This window comes from Phoxinus phoxinus (genome assembly GCF_949152265.1).
Source record: "Phoxinus phoxinus genome assembly, chromosome: 2".
NCBI lineage: Eukaryota > Metazoa > Chordata > Actinopteri > Cypriniformes > Leuciscidae > Phoxinus > Phoxinus phoxinus.
In genome coordinates this window covers 6,520,638-6,543,206 of record NC_136877.1, presented here as the reverse complement: position 1 = coordinate 6,543,206, position 22,569 = coordinate 6,520,638, and the positions used below count along the sequence as shown (strand labels likewise).

General features: G+C 36.9%; 1 protein-coding gene across 1 annotated transcript in view; it reads left to right on the top strand.

The window, feature by feature from the left end:
- The window catches only part of galnt18b (UDP-N-acetyl-alpha-D-galactosamine:polypeptide N-acetylgalactosaminyltransferase 18b), a 108,765-nt gene extending 86,569 nt beyond the window's left edge, over nucleotides 1–22,196 (top strand). The window contains exons 8-11 of the mRNA XM_079588250.1: nucleotides 1,085–1,222; nucleotides 2,529–2,624; nucleotides 12,656–12,820; nucleotides 21,343–22,196. Coding sequence (XP_079444376.1) covers nucleotides 1,085–1,222; nucleotides 2,529–2,624; nucleotides 12,656–12,820; nucleotides 21,343–21,489 — 546 coding nt within the window. The 3' untranslated portion in view covers nucleotides 21,490–22,196. The remainder of the gene's footprint in view (nucleotides 1–1,084; nucleotides 1,223–2,528; nucleotides 2,625–12,655; nucleotides 12,821–21,342) is intronic.
- Nucleotides 22,197–22,569: the final 373 nt, after the last annotated feature.

The following is a 22,569-nucleotide window of genomic DNA, read 5'->3' as shown; positions in this document are numbered from 1 at the left end:
TAAGTTACAAAAGACTGAAATATTGAGGACACTGGAAAAAAGCTTATATCGATTATCAATTAAAACATTTTTTATTAAACATCTTCACTTAAGAAAAAAATCTTAATGAAGTAGTTATTAGAATTTATTGCACAGCAACCAGTGACCGGGCAAAATAGCAACATCTGCTCAAAATAAAGTCATTTACTTATTACAAATGAACCCATACATTCACTTAATTATGATAAAAGACTACTAACTACTTAGATTTGTATGGACACGTTAAGGACTGGTTTTGAACTCTTTTTGAACTCTCCTTCGTATTCATCTTCTTCAACTGATGACAAACGCATTGAGTTCAAAGGAAATTTAATAATGGGCCTATTTAGTTTTCTCTGAACTGAATGCTAATGTTTTGCTATTATTAGGTTTCGCGATTTGTGAATCAGGGTTATTATAATAAACTATAGACACATAAAAAAATGACAAAAGCACTACGAAATTACTGAAACTTTTACAAAAAATGTAAATGTAAACTATAAAAACTAATTCAAACTATTAATAGAAACTATAATTATATCTCAACAATAAAATAAGACTGCGTGGAAGACTTTCAGCCTTACAGAAACGGATTGATCCATAATTCTGCATCAAAATGGTTGGGAAATACAAACAGAACTGTAATGTGCAGTAATTCAGTAATAAAACGGTTATTTCCACGCTTTGCAGACTAAATATTACAGTACATGTTATATTTGGTCTGTTATGGTCTGTGCATTAGTCCTCACTGTTGTTCAAATATGAATGGTGATATTTCAGTTGTTGAGCTTTGATGTGGATTCACTTTTACCTTACAAATGGAACAAATGTTTTTTCTTTAGTTTAGGTTTGATTTCTAAATTAAAACAAAAAAAAAGGGTATTTCGCCTTCATTTTCTCCACATTTCTGTGCTGCAATCAGTTCCAATCAGCCTTGAGGATTACAATCAGTTGTTAGAAATAAATGCATATGGGATGATACAAAAATGTACTGCATAGTAAGATTCGGGAGCTAATGAAACCGAACCGAGTACAACTATACATGTTTGTGTTTGTGTGTCATCAGGACTCAGGGATAGACATCGGTGACATCACGGAAAGAAAAGCACTGAGGAAAAAACTGCAGTGCAAGACCTTCCGCTGGTATCTAGTGAACATTTACCCTGAGATGAGAATGTACACAGACACCATCGCGTATGGAGTGGTGAGTATTTGTATAAGTCCAACGAAGCGAACGCAATCGTGAATGCTCAGCACATGAAAAGAGCAAATAAAGAGTTCAAATACAGTGTGTATTCCGTCCGATTAAATCATTTCCCAGCAGTGCGGTGTTATCTGGCATCAGATCGTGTTGTAATAAAACCCTGCAAGTGAAAATATTAGTCCAGCCAGAGCAGTGGCAGTTCGCAAGACAGTTTCTCTCCACACAGCTAAAGCTTTAAGCGTGGCTCCTGTGAGTGCTGAATAAGCCACGGCTCATTGTGAATGCCCAGATATTTCACCATTGAGGCTGGATTTGAGAAGCGGCGCTTGCCACGTGTGACACCCACTCGCCGTGCCGTCCAAGGCGTCTGAAGAGGATTTTCCAATTTGCTTGACAAAGTGAAGCATGGCGCACCCAAACTGTTTATATAAGCCATTCATGTCAAGTCCAAACAATTCATTCACTTTTTATTTCCTATACTAGACAAAATAATAATGCACTTGACTCAGTACTGATGCAGAACCAGGCTGTCTGGCGGAGGTGATCTTTTCTGTGCTTGATTTCATCATATGTGTTTTCATAGGCACAATTTAAAAGGAAGAAACTGTGGAAAATAGGTCAGCCTTATTGAAATGAATTCTGGGAGTAAAGGGCTCCGAAATAGCTCTCGCCCTCATTACTTTACTCTGAGTGACTGCATTTGATGAGCCTGTCAATCATGTTGGCTGGAAATTCAGCACACAGTGATAAAAGACACAGCAGTGTTCGGCTGAATCCAACGGAAAGTGCCAAAACAGAGATACGATCCACTGAAGTCCTCCGCTAGGAATTCTGTTGTCACTGATACAGCCATGTTGTTTCAACATTATTTTCATTAGACGTAGCAGTTACAATAAACTTAGACTTAAACTTACAATAAAATAGTTTTGGAGGCTCTGCATGAAGTGCTTGTACTAATAGGTTCTTTATACTCCGGAGGGAAAACCAGGTAAACAGAAGCGCGGCGAGTTCAAGTTATTTGTGGAAGGCGTGACAGTACACCTCTTCTACTTCGCCAAGGACTTCGGCTGGAATATAATTTAGATGATTCATGAGTGTGCATACACTTATGAAAATGAATTTTATAATTACAACCTGTAATTAGGAGGAGAATTACGATGCAAGTGAGAAACAGCCTTAAGTTGTACATACTGTATGAGAAAAAGACATAGAGAGAGAGGGGGACGACAACAACAACGAATGACATGCACTTGATTGTGTACTTAATTCTCCTGATGCTTAACCATCAGTATCATTTTTCTCTTAGCTGAGAAACTCTCTGAAGACCGACTTGTGTCTCGACCAAGGGCCGGACACTGACAACATTCCCATCCTTTACCTCTGTCACGGGATGACACCTCAGGTGAGTGGCCTTTCTCGCTCTGTTCACATGCATCACTGGAGTGGCTGTGACATTGGTTTTCTTCTCTGTGTATTTTATTAAGGCTGCCAATTGAATGCGTTTAGGGCCAGATTTACCAGTACAAACCCTCTTTTGCTGTTCAAAAACTACTGTCAGGACACGCTGTTAAAATTAGCAATAAAAAGGAGTGGACAGTTATTTTTGCATTGCATGAGCTTTTGTAGGAATTTCCCTTTCAGACGCAACATTTGGGAGGAGAGAATTTATATAAATCACAAAACATGATTTAGTAAGGTTTGCCCTCGTTAATTTACTAGTCTTGCACCATTATTTAACCCTTAAAGACCTATACAGCCGTCGGCGGCTAAAAATAACTATTGTTCTTAAATGTTTAATTACTTTCAAACCGCTAATCCAATCTGTATGCTTTAAAAAGTCCCGTAAAGAGGAGATTTGCGGCTTTTATGTTGATCGGGTTTGGACATTCAGAGACTCCGTAGTAAATGTGATCGCGTCATCAGGTTTTGATCAGCATTGATTCGTCAAAGAAACCCATGCGGTTTGTTTCTCTGAGCCAAACAGAAGTAAAACTTTCTAAAGTAAAAAATTCAAACTTAAGGGGGATTTGTTTGAGTTGAGTAAAAAAAATCACAAAAAATGTGCTACCGTTTTTCTTAAATTGGTAAATTCATCCATTCCAAGACAAAATGAATGTACAATTGGGAATTTAAATGAGCTAGATGAAAACTTCAAGTTCTCCTGTTTAAAATGATATATGGCACTTGATGCTGACTGCTATAATGGGTTAGAAAAAAAAGAGAAAAAAAAAACAGTAGTCAGGTGTTTCAAAAATGTTCTAGGTCTTTAAGAGTTAATGACCCACTGTGATCTTGACATGGCTGCGTCTGTGTTCGGACAAATAATAAAAGTACAAATGTGTTGAGGAGGAAAATTGAAAATAAACATTAAAACACTGACACTTATGTATGTTTAAATTGTTTTAGTTTTGAATTCTAAAACTATCTATAAGCAGATTTCCTTGAAGAAAGAACAGCAAATGCAAAAAAAAAAAACACTCCAAAATAATTTTTTTAGGCAATGGTGCACTCAAATATATCACAGATTTGTTACACATTTGGGAAATCGCTCTTTGTAATTATGTTCTCACTCGTCCATCCGCTGAGGAAGGCAGTTCAGTAGAGTACAGGTTGTCTTGACATGGCCAACTTGTTTCAAAAACACCCTGCAAATCCTTATCGTAGCTTCTGTCAGGAGACAGTGATTTTGACCAAAAAACATTGAAGACCAAGAGTGATTAACTAAACGTTATGGTTATATTAATAAAAGAAAGATGATATATTTAGGTGGGAAGTAAACTAAAAAGGTTTTAGATGTGACCTGAAGGGACGTACAGTGCACTCATATCCTCAGAGAGAGAGAGAGAGAGAGAGAGAGTCAGAGAACAGCACTAGAGCTGATGATGCCACTCACATACCTGAGCCCAGCAGAGAAAAGGCTGAATAAGAAAGGGAAGAGGTTATGGAAGCACAAACGAAACAATAGATTTGGGTGCAGTATTATAAAAAATGCACAGTGACTACATTCACACTGTCAGTTTTGGGGATTGACAACAGCATTTACTTAGAGGTGTGAGTCACGAAATGTCCTGTTCAAACAGCAACTTACAGTAGCGTCTCGAATACTGTCTGTATGAACTTGCAATGGGAGTCAAGCCCATATTCTCTTACCAGTAACCATAGGCCCTTTCACACTGTATGACGTGACAGGCAACTATCGAATTCAGTTCTGTCCACACAACATGGGATTTCCAAAAATGCGGTTATGAGTCCTGAAAATGTATGGGTGTGTTTGTTATAGAATGTGATTTTCCCTAAATAACTGAACTTTGGGTGAAAGTAACCATATTACGGACTCAAATTCAGGACTGACAACTGTATTCTGCTGCTGTGTGAACATGGCATATAAGTCATGAAACTCACAGGCTGATAGGTCCTTTAGATGCAATCTTCTGTCAATCACATCATTAACTACATGGAACAAGCAGATTTGCCTCTGCAGCCAATGAGATTTCTTACTCAACTTTCAAAATCTTAAAGTCTTTAAAGTCAACTTTTAGTCTGGTTCAGTGTTTGCTGTGGGTAAGTCGTGCAGCACGCTATCAGAGTTACTCTGAAACCCTCCACCTCCCCAGCTCCACCTGCCTAGATCTGCTATGGGATTTTTTTTTTTTTTTTGTACGTTTTCATATCTTAGATGCTCAGCCCCCAGGACTAAATACATTAAAATTGGCATATTCATTTACATGCTAAAACTATTTTGAGAGGTTTATTATTATTATTATTGTTATTTAGACATGTCTTAGATGAAATGAGGAGTAACTGAGAACTCCATTAAGTCTCTTGAGCTATAATGAGGCAATAAAAATGTTCCTCTGGGTGGTTATTGCTTTATTTTTGTTGTGTACTATGAGTATTAAAACTAGTGAAACTGCACATTTCCTTTATATGAGACACACTATACAGAGTCAGACACAATAGTGCTGCAATAGAGTGGGCTGGGATGACAGTCATAAGTGTTTTTGTGCAGGGGTGGCTGTTTGATTTTCCAGAGCTTTCTACCAATATCTCTGAGACTCTGGAGGTAGTCAGAGGCTGGCCAAACATCACAGCAAAATATGAAATTATAACAACGGTGTTTATTAATGTTTGAGTGACAATGTGTTATAGAATATTTTGTTAATGCATGGCGGTGATGTTAACTGTAAATTAATATACACACCGTCCCTTTGCAGCAGATCTTCATTTGTGTGTAACGGAGGCATTCCTGGTCCTATTTTGACCCTTTACACATTTTATAAGCTCTTCAAACACACACACACACACACACACACACACACACACACACACACACACACACACACACACACACACACACGTCACACATATATCGACATATCGAAGATAATCACTCAACTTTATCAATTTGCTTTTATGTATAACAAACGTTTATTTTTCATACTGTGTATAAATAAGTGATATAAATCAATAATATTCATCATTTTAAATTCAGATATAGTATTTGGGTTTATTGTTCTCAATATATGGCTCCTTCCATACTGTATGTTTCCAACTTAGAGTTTCCCATGTGCACTTTAAGGCAGCATATGATTTAAAATGACAAAAGATTTAATTATCACAGTTAGAGCATGAATAATAAAGCATACATGATATTTGTAAAACCCATACATCAAAATGATGGGTCATAATTATTTGTAGTGCAACCTACAAACACAATAGATGTGTAAATGTGTTTACTTCTGACACATTAATATACCATGGAGAGATACTGTGTGTGTTTTTAACCATGAATATTACATTTCATCAACACATATTAATGCATTTTCAGTGTTCATAGATAATTCAGTAATAGAGCCAGATTTACAAAAGTGTACATTTTAAACTCCCAGTACACTTGTTTTTATTGCTTTATTGATTGTGGAAAAACCTCAGCATTTCTGTAAGTTCAAAATAACAAACAAAACTAGAGGAAGTATAGCTATATTTAACCAAGAACCCCAATAATTACAATTTATCTGAGGAAACCTTTTGGTTTTGAAAATTTGAAGGGGGGGGGAAATAATTAAATGTTTTAGTCTATGTATAATTATTAGACTTAATTATTATTCGATTATAATTATTATTTCCCATGCTGGAAACACCGGTTCGAATCCCGTTCAGAGCAGAGCGAGTAGAACCGGAGGAGTTACACCAGCAATCCGTGTTTTTACTGTTATATGATGTTACGCATAACCTGAAAGAGTATCGAATATCTCGATCCAAAAAGATCTGCGTAAACCAGAAGGAGTGGATTGAAGTTGCTCACGCACAAGCTAACGTGACCATCAAACATTTAGCATATACATCAAATCTGCCTTACGTTACCAAGTTAAATGTCAAATCCATTAAGAGATATAAGACTGCGCAAGCTTTGGCTTTTTGTTTGAATTTTTTTTCTTTTTTTATGAAACACTCACATTTAAGTGTTGAAATGTAAAAAAAAATGTGTTTGTTTAAAAGCAGAGGCTATGTTCTTTCTTTTGATGTACTATTGACTGTTTACATATTCTTACAACAAAATATTCTGGGGGCTATGAAACTTTTGTGAATATGATCAAAAATGCTGACGCTGGCTAGCTTACTTTCAAGTCGTTAGCCTCATAGCATTATTGCCAAAGTCATAATGTCAGATACGATGGACCTTCAACTACAACACCTCTTCATTACTGTGAATATACAGTAAGTTTGAGTATACGTACTGTATACGGTACACTCCATGTTTGTTAAAAACAGTATCTGGTGTCCTCCCAAGGTTTTGCCTTCCTAACTTCTGAAGTATAAGCAAAAGTCAGTGCAGGCAGACTTTTTTTTCTTTTCTTTGAAAAAGCAGGGATGGGGGTTTTTTGGGGGTTTTTTTTGACAATGGAGTCCTAGCAAAAACAGGACGTTCTTAGCAAATGTCTCAAATCCATGCACACATGAACACACTACTGAACATGTAGAAAACTGCGAGACGGAGCTGTTCCCAAGGAGATTATTTCAGACCCTTCGCTCCCGCCGTTCGGAGAATAGCACACTGTTCAGAAAAGATTTGTGAAACAGCAGTGCTAGGTAACCTGCGGTTACACTTTAAAGTATCCGTGTTGCAGTGCAATTTATACATTTAAGTACCGAGTAATAATATACCTTCTGTAGGGTTAGGAGGATTAGGATGTGGTTGCATGTAATTATGGACAATTTATAGTAGTTGGTAGTCACTATAGTAACTATATGTAACAAGGACACTGTAAACTAAAATGTTACCCAATCTGCAGTAGTTTTTGATGCTGGCATTTGCTTGACAATTAACTTAAATACTATTTGAGATTATGAATATGGCTTCTGCGATTAATTTAATATAAATGTGTACTAGACTGCATTTAGTTCTACTACCGTTGACTCAAATGTTCTTTTTTTCAGAGATTGAGCGGCGTAACCAATCACAGACATCTATTGAGTGCTTACATGTAGCAGCAAATCAGGAATTAAACTTTGCCAATAAGTAACTAATAAGCCACACTCTTAAAAGGTATTTAATGGCATTGAACGGTTGCATGAAGATACTTTCCATTAAAACGTTCTATTGCAGAAAATATTTTGAATGTTTTGAAAATTGCAGTTAACAAAGGAAAAGAGTTACCAATTATGATTTTTGCCATAATGATGTAGGCCTTATATCTACTTGTTGGATTGAGAATATGACTCCAACCAGCATGATAATTGCTATGAAATTGCAATGACTTGCTGTCCTTGTTTTTCCCAGAATGTTCTAGATCAGGGCAGGGATTTTACATAAATGGCTGTGCTCTTCATTAATCTTCATGATAGTGTAATTTGTTGTTTGACTTTCAGATTTACCTCTCTGTACATGTATTTTTCTTCATTGATCATTATAATGAACAAAAAGGTAAAAAAAAATTTATTGGCAATGCTTCCTTTTCAAATCTAATGCGATTGCCTATTATTGCTGTAAACTTTTAGATTAAAGGAATAGTTCACCCAAAAATTAAAATTATCCCATAATTTACTCACCCTCAAGCCATATGTGTATATTATTATTATATCTTCTTTCAGCCGAACACTATCAGAGTTATATTAAATCATATTCTGGCTCTTCCCAGCTCCTAGAGTTTTTGAATCTCTAAAAAGTGCATACAAGTAATCCATATGACTCCAATGGGTTAATACTTTCTGAAGTTAAGCGATGGGGTTTCTTTAAGAACAAATATCAATATTTAAAACTTTATAAAGTATAATCACTGCTTTCTGGTAATGGTTGGACGCACGTTCACGAGAGAGTTGAGTTCCCGCGTGACCGTGACACATTACGTATTGACGAACGTAAGAGCAGAGGACAGAGCAAAACAAAACACTTGTCACAAATTAAAAGTCTAAAATGAGAAGTTTTAAAGAAAAATGTAAAATGATTTTGAAGAGATTGATATTTCTCTTACAAAAACCCGCTTCAAAAGGCATTTATTAATCCACTGGAGCCGTATGGGTTACTTTTATGATGGATGGATGCGCTTTTTGGAGCCTCAAAAACTCGGGCACTATTCAATTCCTGTCACAATTATGTTCTGTCTCGTCTGCACCTGTTCTCGATAGTCCCTCATTAGTTGATCTTCCTCCACCTGTGTCTAGTTCCTTCCCTCATTTCATCCTGTGCATTCAATATCAGTCAGCTCGCGAATCCAAGTTTGATTGCATTGAAGTTGGTAAAGCAATCGTCTTCAAAATGGCGCGAACAAAGCACAAGGCTCGGACTATACTTCTGTGGTATAGTTGTATATATGAATTGTAGCCACTTAGTCTTCATATGCTCCTCCTTGGGCAGATGAAAAAAGTTGGCTTTTGTGTCGCACTTCAGAACACAGCGTCTCGTCGCCATGATATTTTCCCTGGCCTTGGAGCGCAATAAGTGGGCGTATCGTATTCAAATAACTTGACAAGTTGACGTCATCTAGTCAGAGAAAAAGCTTCGGTCTTCTAACGATTCATAAAAATGACTCCGAATGAAAGGTACATTTAAAAATTCCATAATAGGTGCCCTTTAACCCATTTTCTTTACATCCAACAATTCTTAGCTTTTAATGTGTATAATAATGCTTAGTACCCACCTGGGACTATAGTTTAAATGCCTGAAGTACTGTTCTCAAACCAAATATCATCAAAAGAAAGAGTTTTACACCAGAAAACATTGGTAATGTTATCTTTTGAAATTAAAGCTGGCCAGAGGACTCTCGAAGTGAGAATCCTTCAGGAGAAACCTCACAATCCGCTTCTCACGGTTCTCTGCAAACTCGCGGAGCAACAAATAGAGCGCTCCACACTTTTCAACTCCGCTTGTGCTTCAGAGCTTCCATTAGAGTGACACATTTGAAGAATTCATTCATGGGTGAACTCTTTTTTTTTTATGCATGAGCCAGCAAGCAATGTTAAGTTTGTGACTTAAACAGCGATTTGCCTCGGCCAAACTAGCCCTGAAGAGACAGGCCTGACACGTCTGCCAGATGTTCCTCAGCCCCTCGGCTGCTCTCCTTCTGCTCACCTTCTCTTTACACACGTTCAGTCACACACAGAAACATGCACTACACACGCTAAGTCTCTTCATCATACATGTCAGTGAAGGGCCATCTGGAGTGACTGCCGGTGATTCTTCAGACAGATGCCACTGGTGTTTCTGGCTCACACATCGACACCCGTCCCATCAAAGGAAATTACATCAACAACACAATTAGCAGTGCTTCCTTTTGGATCCTGGACAGATTTGGCACGGCCTCCGTGACACAATAGTCATTTCCTGTCAAATTAAAACCTGAAACCATCCGATTAGTTCATTCCTTGTCAGTTGTCAGTTTATTTATTAGCTTCTACTGCTTTTGAAGATTTCCAACTTAAGGAAAGGCTGAAGTTTATTTTTTAACACTCCTTGATTATTTCAGTCTGATCATAACAGTTTGTGCGCCACATTTCAGCCTGGATTATATTGTGATCCGGTCCAGATAATGCAGGTCTTGTAGAGAGACTGATAGTGAGGGTTATAACCCGATCTCACAGGAAAACATAACTACGAGGTGATCATTTTGTATTAATTTGTACAATCTGAATCATAAGAAAACATTATTTTTAGACAAAAAGTAAGCATGAAGATCAAATCCTAAACAACCTTCACTGGGCTGTAAGTACACTGTAAAAACGGATTTTTCAAAGTTAAATTTAGAGAAACAAAAGATTGGATTACATTTTACAAGAAATTACGGTAACGCTTTATTTTACAGTGTTGGTAAGTACAAGTAATATGTACTTACCAGAGTAATAACAGTAAATTATGCATAATTACATGCAACTAACCCTAAACCAAATCCTAATCCTACCCTAAACTTATAGTAAGTACATGTAGTTAATTATTATTACTCAGTACTTAAATATATAATTACACTGTAACAATGACACCTTAAAATAAAGTGTAACCGAAAATACTATTTAATATAGTTTATTTTCAAATTACTTGTGAAATTTGCTTGCAATTTTCTGAGTGAAAATTGTTTTAAAGCCAATTTTTTTCCCAGACAGCAACATAGTCTCGGCCCAGATCCGGGCCATATCTGGTCCATGTGGATTCCACGCTTACCAGATGTGGGCCGGATCTGGGCCAACACTATGTAGCTGTCTAGGTTGTGTGTAGATCGTACGAAAACATATGCATGAGATCGTACAAATTCATACGAATTAGCCACCAATTCACAAAAAAAGGGAAACAAGTTACGCATTGGCTTTTTAACACAGCAGTTCATAAGTTGAGACAGTGCTAAAAGGTTAATGCTCTATTGCATTGTGGCAATGCTCTATTGCTGATTTACTGCCTCTAGTGTTCACTTCAGCTTGAAACTGCTTAAGTGTTTAAGAATTTTTTTTAGTTATCCTGCGTTTCAGAAAATACCCTTTTCAATTCAAATGGCCAGACAGATGTTGGAAGATGGTCATAAAAATTATATTGTGATTTAAACAAATTTTTTTTGCACATTTCCCTGGATTAATGTTTATAACCGCATGGGGAAAAGTACATGAAAAATACATGACCCCTTCAATACCACATAAAGGTGTGTTTTTTTCTGCAAAGTTTTAGGCACTTAGTAGAGGTTAAATGTGACCATTTATTCTAAAGTGTTAATGCGGCGAGGTTCTGTTCGAGTGTGTCTAATGCGTAATGCTGGCTCTCACTTGTATACCATGAATAATGCACTGTTTAGTCAACAAACAGAAGTATACTAGAATGGCAAATCAAAAAACTAAAAAACCACAAAGGCACCCTGGCACTCAAACAGTGGAAGAAGTTTGTTAGCATATCCCCAAACCTTATTCAATGATTAATGAACAGTATTTAGAGCTTCCAGATGTGAAATATATCAAACCATTAACACGCAAATAAATGCTTTGCAAACTGTGAATTGAGAAAAATCAAAATGCGTAAAATGCAGCAAACAGTAAAAAAAAGTGTCCTATAAAGAATGCAAGGTGTATTTTTATAATAATTTATTATTATTATTAAAAGCCTAGCAACCACATATTACAACCCTAGCAACCGCTCCGAACACCCTAGCAATGCCTTTATAGCAACCAACCAGAACTCCCTAACAGCCACCTAGCAACACCCTAGCAACTGCCTTACAACCACATAGTGCCAAGTTTTACATACTGTAGGCTATATGAGTTGCACGACTGAGTCATTCTTTATGTGCTCTGTTATTTATGTCCCTTTTCCCTTCATTTTATTTGCAACTCATATATGTAAACTACAATGTTTATAATAATAATAACTATTTTCTGAATAAATGTAAGTGGTGCTTGCTGTGGCAAAACCGGGCACTATGTGGTTGTAAGGCAGTTGCTAAGGTTTTGTTAGGGAGTTCTGTGTGTTTGCTAAGGCATGTTTCTGTTTTTTCAGAGTTAAATTTTGAGGTAAATAAAACAAAGAGTAGTACGGAGTACAGTAAGAAAGCATTTAAACCAATGTGTTACTTGCAGTTTCTTTTCTAATTACTTGTAAAATTTGATAGCAATTTTCTGAGTGATTTTTTTTTCTTTGCAAATTAAATTCCCTTAATTTAATTTGCAAAGTGCACAGCACCAGAATGCTTCACGGATAAGTTTAAAAGCATAAAAATGTGCCCTCTGTCTGGGGTTGATTTGAAATCACACGTTTAGCGTGTGTATGTCATGGTCTGCTGCGTGGAGATCATGTCTCAGGACATGAGATTTCGATGTTGATCTTACTGAAAGCTTCAAGTGCCTGTCCTTGTAATCTTCCACAGTAGCTTATAAATGTAAAGTGACTATTTGCTGCAAGATGTGCTCTTTCACAAGCTTACTCTGTAGCCTGGTTTCATTCACGAGTGTGCTCTGTCATTGCAGAATGTATACTACACCAGCACTCAGCAGTTATTCGTGGGCATCTTGAGCCCCACCATCGACGATGATGACAACAAGTGCCTGGTGGATGTGAACGGCCGGCCACGGCTCATTGAGTGCAGCTACGCCGCGGCTAAACGCATGAAGCTCCACTGGCATTATACTCAGGTAATACAGTCTGCGTTCTCACAACAGCGTCTCACTCCTGGGGTAAAAACTGTTTTAAATTTTCATATCATCAGGGAATCAACAGCAACTTGTTATTTACCTTATGAGGGATGAATCCGTGACGGTTATATTGCTGTGTGCCATTTTGTCTGTCAAGCACACACACAAAAAAAACACTAATAAAGCTTGTGGGTTTGGACAGTTTTCATTAACACTAGATGCAATTTAGATGATTGTATGGAGTTTTTATGGCTGTGTTCTTCAAAGTAAAAGAAATTGAGCAAGACATTTGGCTCATTTCTTTCATGAATTTCTATCTGTACTAAATGCTCATTGGCTTCATCCAAGATACTTGTTGACTACATCTTATTTGTGGATTATTTATTTTTATTTGAATAACAGGAGCAGTGACATTTTGTTTGATGAACATAGATAGATATCCTGCCCTTGGTTTAGTAAATGCTGCTGTAAGGTCAAATACAAATGGTTATGTTTCTGAAAAGGTAGGGGTGGCACACTGGGATATAAGTTTCTTGTTTAACTAAGCAACATTGCCGTTTTAAGGTTGCGGTTTTAAGCTGCTGTCTCTGTACGTCTGCTCCACTGAGATGTCATGTTTTGTCTGGGACATTGCAGCGCTTGTTTGTGAAGTGGAAGAGTGACTGCCATGATTGAAGCTGATGTTGATAAGGTTCATGTTTTAGTCATCCAGCCAAGAAAAGAAAATGCTAACAAAACACAACAATTCAGTCGAGCAGAGTACTTGAGTTAAACACTCAACTTTGACAACATTTCATTTCATTTTCAATTTTGTCACATATTATGCATAGTTTTCTATAATGTAATGGTTAATCTGGTTTTAGTTTTCACTTTTATCATTTAATTGATGCATTTTAAATAGGCAGAAACTGCCTTGAGAAGACTAAAATATTAACCACTGCTTCAAATAAATAAATAAAAAATAATGTTGATGTCCTTTGCATCACAACCTTTACATTCCTCACAAAAGCATTCTCAACTCTATTATTTTCCTAAATCCTGTGATTTCATGGCAGTTCACATGTTTATATGATGTAAATAAGCCGTGATGGTAACGGTCAACAGGTCTGGTTTAGTCTTTGGTTGCTGGATAAGTAAATAGTCGAAAGAGTTGTGTTTTCAAACTCTCCCAAACAAAATAAGTGGCACATCAAACTAAAGGGCTCTTCTGAGATCCGGAGACAAAATGCGTACATATTTTATAATATGACAGATGCTATTTTCACAGCTAAAAGTAATTTCTCTAGAAACTAGGGCACTTTAATGTGTCAATTTTGTGATTAATTATAAAAAAAGTGGTTCAATGCAAATGAATGATCCCCCCTAAATAAATATTTAAAAACACAACACTTATGTGTTGATAACACTTATGTGACGTGAGACGCTAAAAAACAGTGAGGTGCACAAGATCTCCATGTGTACAGTAAATAGACTAGTATACAATATCATGTACTGTATACCGCTGAGAGACTGATGATCAAACTTGATGACTGGATTGGTGAGGACTGTAATCCAGTGATTCAGGCGTATGATAATAAAACATGATAACATATTATTATCAGTATTTTATTGACATCTAAAGCCATTCTTTGCAATGTACAAAAAGCTTTCATGCAGTAAACGGAGATAAGAAGCAGGAATATTAATGCTAAAACAATTAAAAACATTGTGTTAATTAATAAAATAAAGCTGAAATAAAACATGAGTATTAAATGAAAAATTTGAAATGTTGCCTCGTCAGCTAACTGAAATTCAAGTTAGTTACTGTGCGAAAAAAAAATACAAATAATTCAAACTAAAATAAAAATAAAAGCAGATAGCAAAATAAAAAAAAGTTAAAATAATATGAAAACGTAAAAAATTATTACTGAAAATTGTAATAGTACTGTATATAAATATGATTAAAACAACAATGGTAAAAAGGTGGCACACCTGAATCTGGATCTACCAGAAAACAATTGACAAGAACAAAACATTGTAGTCTATAAATATTTTCTCTGTTATCTCTAAAGCTCTTGAGTTTGTTCTAGATCAGTATGACGTTATGGTGCCTTGGAAGCCTGATGTCTGAAAGCAGTTTTACTGTTTATTCATTGACTGACAGGGAAGTGAGGCAGCAAGACAGTTGCCTGAGGTTTCAGGAGCAGCCATCATCTTCTAGCAGAAAGCTGGAGCAATATATTCACAATATAGCAGCCTTCTATAATCATAATCATAATACATAAAATACAAAAAACTTATGAAAAAATATGGTAGCAACATTTTAGGTTTTCCACTTTCCACCCAAACTGTAAATTTAATAGTATTTTACTGTACAAAAATTACATGAAATGTCCTGTTAGATTTATTACAGTTTTTCACTGTATATAGTGAGGAAACTTACTGTCAACCACACAACAGGTTTTCACTATAGTATTTTATTATTTTTATCCACTTCAAATGTTGACTACTGTATATTATATTATATTACATTATATTATTGTAATTTCATACACTTGTAAAAATGTAATTCGCTTTGCCATTCACAATGTAATTTATTCTCAGGAAAATAGTTTTTATTCCACTTTATTCATTATTAATTGAATTTAGTGTAGACAAAAAATGCACTGAACTTTGATTTTATTTAAAAATGTAAGTTTAAGCAATTAAACTATAGATTTTAATATCAGCGGCTTATATGTCGGGGTCTATACAGAACCTGTACTTTGTGGCGGCTGTTTACACTTTTAAAAGTCATTGTGTTTTACAGTTTTAATATAACTTTTAAAAAGCCATTTTCTTTAATAACAAGAAGGGGGCTAGAAATAAACGGTTGATGGATTACTTTTAATAATACTGATTTTACCAGCTCGTATGAGATGCATAAAGTTCAGTGTGAGCGTGTGTTTATTAGAATTGTTTTCGCTTTTTATAGGACAGATGATGATGTTACTCATTGAAATGTGTGTCAGTTACTCCCGTTAATTAGTTTTAGTCTTATCGCTTGCCATTTGTAACTCCTTTCTCCAATGATGAAATATCTCTGCTGCATTTTGTGTTTATGTATGTATGTATGTACCTCACATTAGCTATGGCTGAAGGCAATGCTCCAGTATAATCTCAGTCTCACGCTTGTGCACACATCATCACTGAAATAGGCCAGATCAATATCAAATTCCCATGCTGGTCGACTTCTTAGACCTAATATAAGAGTACAGGGCTATTCTCAAAACAGCCAACTGACCAAATCTTTATCTTGAATTGATTAGTAGGTCTGGAAACAGGCCTGGGTCTCTGGGATTGTGAGAGATCATTCATGTCGACATCAGCCAGTGATGCGCAACAGTTCAAGTGATGGGCTGATTTAGCATTGCCCTTCATATTTACCCTGTGCCCACAGCTGGATGCACACTGCCACATTACATTTATCATGCTTGAATGAATCACTTTAAAGACTTTGGAAACCTGTAACCTTTAACACACTTTTTATGCACCATTATGAGTGGAACATTTGTGCCTCGGGCAGCTTTAGCAGATGTACAAAGACAAGAGCACATGCCCATGACAAATTAGGATAAAGTGATGAACTCTTTCCAGAGAACAAACAAAGGAGCATTTTCAATATGCAAAAACAATATAAAAAACATCTTGCTTTGTGCTTATTTCATTAGTTTCAAAGACAACTTTAACTAGTGTTGTTTCGTTGGGCCCTATTTTAACGATCTGACACGCAAGTAATTTGTGGGCGGATCTCGGGCGCTGTTGCTATTATACCGGCGGGATAAATGCCTCTTGCGCCCGACGCAAATCTAAAAGGGGTTGGTCTGAAGTCGCTTCATTATTCATAGGTGTGGTTTGGGCGTAACGTGCTATAAACCAATCAGAGCGTCCTCTCACATTCCCTTTAAGAGCAGACGCGCTTGTTCCATGGCGGATTGCTATTATAACGGCGGATTTGCCAGCGCACGCCAGGAGCGGTTCACAGCCGAGGAGACCGACGTTCTCGTCAGGGCCGTAAAACACAGAGAAGTGACATTGGGGATGATGGGAGAAACCCACACAAATTAGCTTCGGTTAAACAGGCATATAATAATTTGGGTAAGTGTGTAAGCTAGATTTATTTGTTCACATCTTCAAGGACACAATAATGATTTCCCTTTTGTGGTAATATTTTTCCTTGAAATAATGTATGATTTGCAAAAATGAAAACTGCTGCGTCTGTTTAGAAGAATCAAAGTGTATGCGCGTTGTGCACACGCTACATTATGGCCAAGCATGCGCCCTTAAAATACCATATAAATAACACGCGCAACGCATTGTTTTCTGGAACTGCAAAATATCACCAGGGAACGTTTGCGCCGGAACACGCCTCCTCTTTTCACTGAACCGCCCTCCGAGCGCAAGTTCATTCCCTAATTTACCGACGTGCGTCTGTGGAGGGAATAGTCTGCTGTGCGTCGGCTGCAAAATAGGAATGATACATGCGGCGGCGTACAAAGTCAATTGCGCTGGGTGCAAGATAGGGCCCCTAAAGTGTCATTGCATTTGTCAAGAAAGAAAATTAAAACAATGAAGAAACCCTCAGATGTTGAAATAGCCGTCAGAAATAACCCTTAATGATGAAATTACCCCCAGTTCCTCAAAAAGTTTGATGATTCAAGCTCAAAGTTGAGGATAATTCTTTGAAATCAATAACTTTCAAAGCATTCAGCTGCTCAACTGTCAGCAGAATCAATAAACTGTCAACGGGCGACGTTACTTATTACGTCTGAGGCTTCTTGCCAAGTTTTATGAATTATTCTGAGTCTTGCCATTTTTTATCAAAAGTCATTGGGACTTTAAAGACTGTAATGTCAGAAGAAAGCATCATGAGATACACTGAAGTCGCATGCCAGTTTTTTTTTTTTTCTGGTTTTATCTTTGACTTACAGGTGTTCATTGTAATTTAAAACATAATAATAATAGAAGTTGTTTTATCTGTAAAGGAAGAACTGGGAAAGAGAATTTAGCACTTAAAATAGACACTAGAACAGTCAATCCAAAATAGTTTATTTCAGAAGTTGTAGCCAGTGTTATTATCTAACTAAAACCATAAAACATTTTCATTACTTGAAATACAATTATACACACACACACACACACACAATTGTGGTCAGAATTATTGGCATCCTTGGTTAACATGATCAAAGAAAGCTATCCCTTTGATCTTTTTCTTTTTTTATCACAAAAGTCTAATCTTTCATTCAAGTAAAATAATGAATGTGGGGGAGGGAATCACATTATGAAAAAAAAAAAAATTCTCTAATACACATGCCCTAGGAATTATTATGAGTAAAATATATCTGAAGTATAGTTTCTTTCATAATTACAATTTTTAGCACACCAGGCTGACTAGGAGCATAAAATTATCCAGCCATGACTTCTTGTTTCACAAGAGTATAAATATGAGGTAACACAAAATATATTATAAATCATCCGTCACAATGAGTAAAACCAAAGAATATAGTTCTACCAGAAAGTTCTGGTGTCTTGCACTTGCAAAAGATTGTTGAGCTTCACAAAACTCCATCAGGGCAATAATTAAGAAGTTCCAATCAACTAAAGATGTTATTAATCTGCCAGGAAGAGGACGTGTCTATATTGTCTTAAAGGGATAGTTCACTTCAAAATGAAAATCCTGTCATCATATACTCACCCTCAAGTTGTTTCAAACCTGTATTCATTTCTTTCTTCTGCTGAACAACACAAAGGAAGATATTTTGAAGAATGTCAGTAACCAAGCAGTTAACTGGTCCCATTGACTTCCATAGTAGAAAAATAAAATAAAGTCCCTTTAATGCACGGCAAGGAGGAAAGTTTGAGTGGCCAAAGACTATCAGAGAATTGTAGAAAATAGTTGAGTCTTGGGGTTAGAAAGCCTTAACAAATAATCAGACAGCACCTACATCACCACAAGTTGTTCGGGAAGGTTTCACAGGGATAACATAGCACGGATACTATTGACCTGTTAAACTCTAATGCTTGTAGCTTTATATCTTGTTCTCGTAAACTTAGAGGCAGCACAGTATGGCTTCAGATAACCCTTCTTAAAGAAACGTATAGTGAATGTAAGCCTCTACCTGCAGACCTCCTGACCACAGCTGTGTCAGACGCCTTGAGCACCTCTCAAAGAGTCTGTGGGACTGAGAGCGCATAAACCCGGGTCTTAAGGCCACAGGCGTTCTCTTCTGTGAAAAGCGGGTTAAAATGAATGCTGGCAGTGGAAAAAACTCAGCCACCCTATCTCAGTCCTGCAGTCCCATCCTCCCCGGCTTGAGATCAGTGCGGATGCTTTCCTCCAGCTTTTAGCCTCTTCTCTCATGTCTAAGCCTGCAGCGCTGCTGTTCCCTCGCAGATACACCAGCTGCGACTCTATCAAGCCCTTTTCAGAGGAGGACATGAAAGATGGATATGAATTTGATGTGCCTGATGTCTCTAAAGTTTGACCCAAACCTTCAACCGGCTCATTTTATTCTCTTCATGAGCCAATTTGAAATTAATGTTTAATGTATCAACAGAATCTAAACTAATTTGACAGATTAACAATACTAGAGATGTGAAATGTTATGAATCATGTTAGGTTTAAAAGGTTTATTTTTGTGTTTATTTTTATCGGTGACAGATGTGTTCGTTGTCATCAAATGTAATGCACTTACCTAAAAAGCCTGGTAACACTTTATTTTACACTGCCCTTTGTACGTATATGTTACATGTACTTACTGTAGTAATAACAGTAAATTATGCATAATTATTTGCAACTAACCCTATGCCAAACCCAGTAGCACTTTATCTTACAGTCCTGTTTCCCATGTACATACTATGTACTTATTATAGTAATTTCAATAACTGGGTAATAACTAGTACTAACCCCAAACCTAACCCCATGCCGTTACCTTATATTACCAGTATTTTCAAAGCTAAGTACACTGTAAGTGCACATACTGTAAAGTAAAATGCAACCCCAAGCCCTAATCCTACCCTAACCCTGTAGTAAATACATGTTGTTGATTAATATTACTCAGTACATAAATGTATAATTACACTGTAACTAAGACTCCTTAAAATAAAGTGTAACCAGAGCCTATAATTTAATCTTCAATATCCACTTCACTCAAGCCCACTCAAACAGTGCATTAATTGAAATGGTCAACATTTGCAGCCTCAAACATTACACCACAGGCTTGATGTAAATGGCATCACATACATTGGCTCATGCGTGTCTTGTGACCAACTGCAACAGTCCAACTTTTGACAAAGTGGCATTCAAATCATTTTGGCCCTGTTTACACCTGGTAATAAGCTGCGTTTTTGTTGATCGGAGCACAAGTAGACCGATCGTAAGTAAACTTTTGACCACTTCCAGAGGTTGAAAACACATTTGACCGGATTGCTTTCGTAGTGTAAACGCTCATGTGGTCGAATGTGTTCAAACAGCCACAAACGACCATCTTCTCTCCGTCTACTGATCTAATTTGTAAACATTATAGGAAGATAATGTTTACATTATCTAATCATTATCTTCCTATAGAAGGAATCTTAAATCTATCAGCTTCCTATAGAAGCTCTGGAAAGAGCTCCAGCTTGACGGGATTTAAACTTTGTCGGCTGGAGACCAGAGTTTGGTTTGAAGACGGAAAACGTACCATGTTATCTCACCATTCCTGATGTCTAATACACACACTCACAGCGTTTGGCTGGTCTTGCGGATCCAGAGCAGAAACGAAAGCGCGTGCTCTCTGTATGTTTTTCTGGCGTCTCTGGTCATGTTCATATGTAAATTGCGTGAGCTTATTTTGTCCTTTAGATCGAAAGATCTGAAAAAAGCCCACACATTAACCCGCCCATAGACCCTCCCCTCGAAGAAATCATGACAAAACTGGTTGAAAGTCGACAAAAGAGTCGGATTGAAACACCAGGAGTAAACAGGAGTTTGTCTTCCTCGTCTGCTTATGATCCGATCGACCAAAACGCATCTTAATACCATGAATGAGATGTGACTACATTGGCGGACAAGATCTGGGGATGATTTTCAACTTCATCTCTTTTGTCAATTGTAAATGTATGTTTTTATAGCTGAGAAGTGGTTTAGGCCTGAGGTTAGGGGCTCAAAAATATTGACATAATTGTAAAATGTGCCTATAGAAATACATTTGTGCTAAAGATTTCAAAAGGTCTGTACATTACCTTTTAAATGCTGTAACTTTGTCCAAATCTTACATTTCAGCATCACAAACACAAATATGTATGTGTAAGCTGTGTATGAATGACTGCATTTTCTTATGAGATCACACTGTAATGAGATGAGATTTTTCTGATCATGAATTGTGAAAGGTTATCCTCATTGAAAGGGAATTTTGGGGGAAGATGGATGAAGCCCTGACAGCTCCATCCATACAGGAACATGCCTGGGGACAGTCGGAGGAGTCTGTAATGAAATATATCTATTTTCTTTCCTTGCTCTTCAGGGAGGCTCCATCCAGAATACAAAGTCAAAGCGATGCCTTGAACTCGTGGAGAACAATGACAATGAGTTCGGATATCAGCTGACCCTCCAAAAATGCACTGGCCAGAACTGGACCATCACCAATATTTTGCCTGGAAGCAACTTATGATGGTACCATCGGGACTGAAGAAGAATATGTGGAGGACTGCATCAAGGAATTATGAAAAGCTTAAGCACCTGGATGTCTCTATTTGAATTTGACATCTTATGATAAATGTTAAACATTTTTCTTAGCTACTGTACTTGTGCATATTGATAAGCCACATGTGGCCGATATTGCATTGTGTATAATGAGGATCTACACTGTACTGAGATTTATTTTGTGCAAGGTATACTTGGTTTTGTCTTGACTTGAAGGTTGTATCGGCTCCAATGCACACATTGAAGCCATAATTGCTACTATGTAGCAAAGCTTTGGCAACGTTCTTGCTGTATTTTTTTCTAGTGTCTCAGGTTTGTAGGTTGAGATTATTTTGAAATAACTCTGTACATTTTTGGGACATGCCAATATGTTGGAACATATCTAGATACAATCAACTGTTTTATATCTACATGTACAGTAAATATTCTCAGTATTTATAAGTAATGGCAGTAAAAAGAACAAATGCTACGACAAATTGTGAGTTCTGCTGTTCAAAGTTTTTTTTTACACAAGACCTTGTACCATCATTCCTGTAAGCAGAGACAACTCTATAGTTGTCATGACAGGTTAGGTAATTCCTCGCAGTGTCAGTGCTTTGGTTCAGCAGATGTGCTCTCTCTAGAGTACAACTCACTGTTTGTTCAGTTACATGGCATACGCTTGTTGCGAATGCCATGTAGCTGAAGAAACAAACAATATATTCCTTCAAGATCATTTTATAGCATTGGTTCTTAACTTGAGGAACTGGTGGATCCAATAATTATAACTAACCATATAGTTCTGCATAGTTACAATGGCAAAATATATAGGTCTTTCAGTTTTTACAGTTGATGTCAGAGCAGTGCGCGCAATCAAATTCTACAATATTTTGGGTGCAAATGTATCTGCAATTTGAAAGAATAAAGCATTTATATAGCGTTGTTCTTATGTAGGGTACAACGGGGTAAAAGGCACCTTTGATTTTATTCTCCTCTAATCCACTAGATGGCGCTGCACACTTTCCAAAACATCCGCTTTCAATATGCACGTGAAAATTAAACTGTTCCT